This window comes from Centruroides sculpturatus, unplaced genomic scaffold (genome assembly GCF_000671375.1).
Source record: "Centruroides sculpturatus isolate CEXI.00-Female unplaced genomic scaffold, Cexi_2.0 scaffold124, whole genome shotgun sequence".
Lineage (NCBI taxonomy): Eukaryota > Metazoa > Arthropoda > Arachnida > Scorpiones > Buthidae > Centruroides > Centruroides sculpturatus.
This window is the reverse complement of record NW_019384390.1, coordinates 487,070-492,748: the sequence shown is the minus strand read 5'-3', so window position 1 is coordinate 492,748 and position 5,679 is coordinate 487,070. Positions and strand designations below refer to the sequence as shown.

Genomic DNA, 5,679 nt, shown 5'->3' with positions numbered 1-5,679 from the left:
ATAGGGGAGACGAAGCTTCTGTTTGTAACTTTCTTTACTGTTCTACAAAACGCCATTAGATGTATCTTTTCCTTTCTTTTCACTGTTCAATTTCGTGATTATTTCGGAATTTTTTACATTTAGTTTCTTTNGACCGGCACACGTATTTGTAAAATCTAAGTGACTCGTACAACATGGAATTCATATAAAATGGAATAATCAACAGTGTTTATAAGGGGGGTCGACTGTACCCAATTTATCTATCTATATATATTTTTTAAACAGGGAGAAATCGGTTTCGCCACTCTTCCAGACCAAGTTCATCGAAAATCCGTCAAGAAAGGATTTGACTTTACTTTGATGGTTGTAGGTAAGTTTAATTATTATTTTTGACACTGTAACATTAAGCGTTAACGTATAAACAATTCCGAAAATTATCTCCTAAATGCTTAAATTCTTTATTTAAATGTTTAAAGTACGTTCATTGTTTCTACATCGTGTAATATTACAACTCTCTCTCTCTACTCAGATTCCAACTACCAGGATATGCAACTTTTTTTTTTTTTATTATTCTATAGTCAACAAGTGGCGACAAGTACTTTTAAATTTAAAACACTCCTAGCTAATCACTTCTTCTTTTTAAATATACAAATATTTCTTTTGTTTTTTTAATATAATTCCATCATTTTTTCTCATCCTCAGGTGAATCTGGACTGGGTAAATCAACTCTTATTAACAGCCTGTTCTTAACAGATATATATAAAGATAGAGTTGTTCCTAATGTGGAAGGTGAGTTAAAAACAAGTGTTTTTCTATGTTTTTTTTTTTTCTATACATTTAATAACAATCTATATAAAGTATATTTTTTTCTGTGTCTTGTTTTCTTTTTCTCTCTCTTTTGGGAAAGGTCAAATTGCATGTTTGTTTTTTAAAAAGTTCTGTTATGATTTAATGATGTATTCATTATAAAAAAAAGAAACATTAGCTATGAATGTAATCTTAAAACACTTTACTTTTATTATGAATAGTTGTAATTCCACTTACATTAATAAAGCTTTCCAGAACGTTGTTTATGTAAAACGTTTCTTTTTTTTTTTTTCTATTCAGAAAGGGTTGACAAGACAGTCGATATTCAAAAAACTACAATAGAAATCGAAGAGAAAGGTGTTCGATTGCGTTTGACAGTTGTAGACACTCCCGGATTTGGAGATTCTGTCAATTGTGAAGACAAGTAAGTAGCGAGTTTCTTTTTAGTTTCTTCACTACATAAGAGTTTCTTCATATATTTTTTAATGTATTTTAGCTATAAAACAATCGAAAAATATATAGACGAACAATTTAATCAGTTTTTTAAAGACGAGAGTGGCTTGAATAGGAAGAACATCGTGGATAATAGAGTTCATTGTTGTCTTTATTTTGTCCCTCCATTCGGGCACGGGTGGGTGATTTCTTTTCTTTTTTTTTTTTTTTTTTTTCTTAGCTCGATAGTGCGGTTAACCTCATTTGTATTAAATAATACGTTTAATATTTCTTCCAGTTTAAGACCCATCGATATAGAATTTATGAAACGTCTCCATCAAAAAGTCAATATCGTTCCGATAGTAGCTAAAGCAGATTCTTTAACAGCCGTAGAAATAAGAAGATTGAAGGATCGAGTAAGTAAAATATTTAAATTTTTTTTAATGTTTTTAATAAATTAAACGATATATCTTTTTTTTAGATTCTGAGAGAACTCGACGAACATCAAGTAAAAATCTATCAGTTACCCGAATGTGATAGCGATGAAGATGAGGAATTCAAGCAACAAGATCGAGAACTTAAGGTATTTTCCATTAAATTATGTTAATACAGGAGGTTGCGGCCGAAGTTTTCATCTCTCAAACGTTGAACGTCGAACGTCGAGCGGCGCTCGACGTTCGACGTTCACGTTTGAGAGATGAAAACTTCGGCCGCAACCTCCTGTATTTTTTACTTCTTTTAGTGATTTAATACAGCAAGATGTTTCGCAACTCGAACATTCCAGTAACATTCTAAAAAGTAAATTAATGCACTTTTGTGACATTAATATCGTAATTACTATAGTACGTTAATTATATGTTATCTGATATGGATCATGCCTGACTGCTTCTAATCAGAAAGTATCCGTTGAATCTTTCAAACTCTCGAAGATAGTTTATATTTAGTCGGACAGGCATGAAATCTTTATTCGTTAAAAATCTCGTGGGCCAATCTTTTTTATTTTGGAATTTATGAATTAGTGATTCAATGGTTAATCCTTAACGTGGGTTTGCCATGTTTTTTTTGCATTTTTTTAAAGAAAAAAAACACTTGTTTTTTGCGTTCTGTTTAGTTGCAAGATGTTCACATTCGAATAGAATATTTTAAATAGGTATTAAATTATTTAAATTTAAAGAAAAGTATCCTTAAATAAAGCAAAAATATCGTGCACAATAGTCGTAGGGGGTGTATCTGTTTGTTACTGCCTCTATCGAAATGAAATATTACAGTAGAAAAACTGCTATAAATGAAACTTTCTTATGTGGGAAAAACAGAAGTTTTGTCAATGACTTATTCTCTTTTGAAAGATTTACTACATAGGGGAGACGAAGCTTCTGTTTGTAACTTTCTTTACTGTTCTACAAAACGCCATTAGATGTATCTTTTCCTTTCTTTTCACTGTTCAATTTCGTGATTATTTCGGAATTTTTTACATTTAGTTTCTTTTTTTTTCTTTCTTTCAGGAAAGCATTCCATTTGCAGTAATTGGGAGTAATACAGTAGTGGAAGCTAATGGAAAAAGAACACGTGGTCGACTTTATCCTTGGGGAATTGTGGAAGGTATTAACTTCGATCTTTTCATCACTGTTTAAAGTATATGTAAAATGATAAATAAGTAAACACGTGTAAGAGTTATAGAAGGGGTGGAAAAAAACGTTGACAATGTTTATTTCTTTAACAAACTTTAGCTGTTAAAGTTATGAAAATGTTTAAATATCTCCTAAAAGAAAAACAAATGTGTTATGAGTTAATATAATTGATTTCGACCTTGAGTTTGTTATGCAAAGGATAAACCTTGAAGAGCAATTTTAATAAATCTATTTATTTAAATATTTAACAAGTTTAATATAACATTTAAAAAAAAAAACAACTTCCTTAACATGTCAACAATAAAAATCCAAAAGATTGACTGACGACCTTGAAGTAGATATCTCCCATTCATTTTGCCTTAAATTCCCTCCCCCAATATGGCAAGAGTGAAATTTAATATATTTAAAAAGAAAAACTCCCAAGAGTGTGGAATTTTTTCTAAAATTTTCGGGTTCCAACCGGAAAATTAACGTCTTGCACATGTAAGGAATATACTATTAAGAGTTATTGCTATCTTTGTCTGACTCGACACTACAGTAGATAAGGTACTGTATTGCTGATGAGAGGTTCCTTTTTTGGGAACGATACGGTGAAAATTTCTATAAGTTTTGTATAAGAATGTTGTACAAACTTTAAATTTTAAACTTAATGTTGAAATTTATCTCAATTTTATCGAATAAAAATAGTTATTTTCATAATTTTTAACACTTGAAAACTTTTTAAATGGAATCATTAATACAGTCGACCCCCCTATAACACTGTTGATTATTCCGTTTTATATGAATTCCATGTTGTACGAGTCATTTAATTTTACAAACATGTGTGACGGGCTGTGAATGGCTCATTTATTTGTAAAATCTAAGTGACTCATACAACATGGAATTCATATAAAACGGAATTATCAATAGTGTTATAGGGGGTTGACTGTATTTTTTTCACGTTTTAAATAAAATTTAGAATATTATTTATATCAAATTAAACCATAAATTTTTAGATTTGGTATAGAAAATATCATTCAATTTTCTGATAATTTTCAGTGGAAAATCCAAAACATAGCGATTTTTTAAAGTTGAAAACGTTCTTGATAAGGTAAAAAAATTGATTTTTTTTTATCTAAATTTTAAATTATTTCTTTTATTCATAAATTCTTTTTAATGTTAGCACCCACATGCAAGATTTAAAAGACGTCACACGAGATGTCCATTACGAAAATTATAGGGCACAATACATAACAAAGATATCTCAGCAGGCAGCTCGAGAGAGAAAGTGAGTTAAAAAAGTGATGGTGAAAAATAAATATTTTTTTATTACTTTTAATACTAAATGTATTCTAATTTTTTTAAGCAAACTTAGGAGGGATTCCGGACCGAATTTTGATACAATTTCCGAAGCAGATCGACTACTTCAACAAAAGGAAGAGGAGGTATGAAAATTCTTCTTTAAAATTAGTAAAAACAATTGCCAAAAATGGGGCATGCAAGTTTCTTTTTTCGGTAAGAAGTATCTATCAATAGAGAGAGAGAGCAAGCAATAAAGTTAAAGTCACTCTCTTCAACTGTGAAAAAGGCTTTTGTTCTAATTGTTTTTTAAAAAAAGAATCTCTAGAGTTGAATGTCTGTCAGTCATTTCGAGTAAAATACAGCTCGAAGTACTCGTACTTTTGATTAAATTTGATCCTTCTAATAAGAGCCAATCTCGGCTCTTATCATAAATAAGTAGAAGAGAATGTTATTTTTAATAATTTTAGTGAGAATTTCTGTAAAAAAAATAATTTAAATTCCTTTTTTTTTTTTAGATTCGTCGAATGCAAGATATGTTGCAACAGATGCAACAGAAGCTGAGGGCAGCAGGAAAAGAACCTTTATCCGAATCCAAAATGGATGGAGATAAAAAAGATAGTGACAGTGTGGTTAATTTATAAATTTATAAAAGATTTCTACTATTAAAATTAAATTTTTTTATTATTATTACTATTATTATTATTACTCAGTACTTAATGGGCTGAAGAAACAAATAATAGAATGCCCTCATTTATAACATTCTATGTTATAGTTGAAGATATTTTTGAGTTTTTGATATTAAAAAAAAAAAGAAGAAAAAATCAAAAATTTGAAGCATTTTTATATTAAAAATTGATATAAATTAATTTATAATTTGTTAGTTATAAAAGAAAACAATGTTTTTTTTTTCATCTTTGTGTGTGTGTCTGTATGTGTGTGTATGTATTAGATATAATCACTGTTATAAAAATGATAAAAGGGAGCTTAATATATTCCATTCATTACAATTTTTCTTAAATTTTCCAGTACAAATTTCTATAAAAATATTGTCGAGTGTTGTTATAACGATGTTAGAATATACAGGGAATGTTATTTTAATTGTTTTTTTTTTTTTCTTTTATTTTTGTTCGTGAGCCTAAATAGAAGTTTTCATGTATTATCTCTTCCAATAAAGTATGTTCCCACTTGTGTAAATTTTCTTGTTATATATCTTTTGCTAGAATCTATATTGTGGTAGATAGTAATTACAAGTCGACCCTCCCTATAACACTGTTGATTTTTTCCGTTTTATATGAATTCCATGTTGTACGAGTCACTTAGATTTTACAAATAAGTGAGCCGTTCACAGCCTAGCACACGTATTTGTAAAATCTAAGTGACTCGTACAACATGGAATTCATATAAAGCGAAATAATCAACAGTGTTATAGGGGGTCGACTTGTAATGTACACGTTGTAGGCAAAACGAAATTTTACGCCCTTTCGACGTCATTTACGTTGTAAAAATAAAGGAGTGGCAATTAATTGATGTAAGTGTTCACTAGTCTAAACGA

At 29.4% G+C, this 5,679-nt stretch overlaps 1 protein-coding gene across 1 annotated transcript; it reads left to right on the top strand.

The window, feature by feature from the left end:
* Positions 1–204: 204 nt before the first annotated feature.
* On the top strand, positions 205–5,321 carry LOC111618221 (septin-4-like). Its single transcript, XM_023359703.1, has 11 exons — positions 205–349; positions 682–768; positions 1,087–1,210; positions 1,283–1,417; positions 1,517–1,634; positions 1,700–1,801; positions 2,721–2,817; positions 3,885–3,936; positions 4,009–4,113; positions 4,192–4,270; positions 4,643–5,321. Exons 1-11 carry the CDS (start codon positions 340–342, stop codon positions 4,766–4,768), a joined length of 1,035 nt encoding a protein of 344 aa, XP_023215471.1. The 5' UTR covers positions 205–339; the 3' UTR covers positions 4,769–5,321.
* The last annotated feature ends 358 nt before the right edge of the window (positions 5,322–5,679 follow it).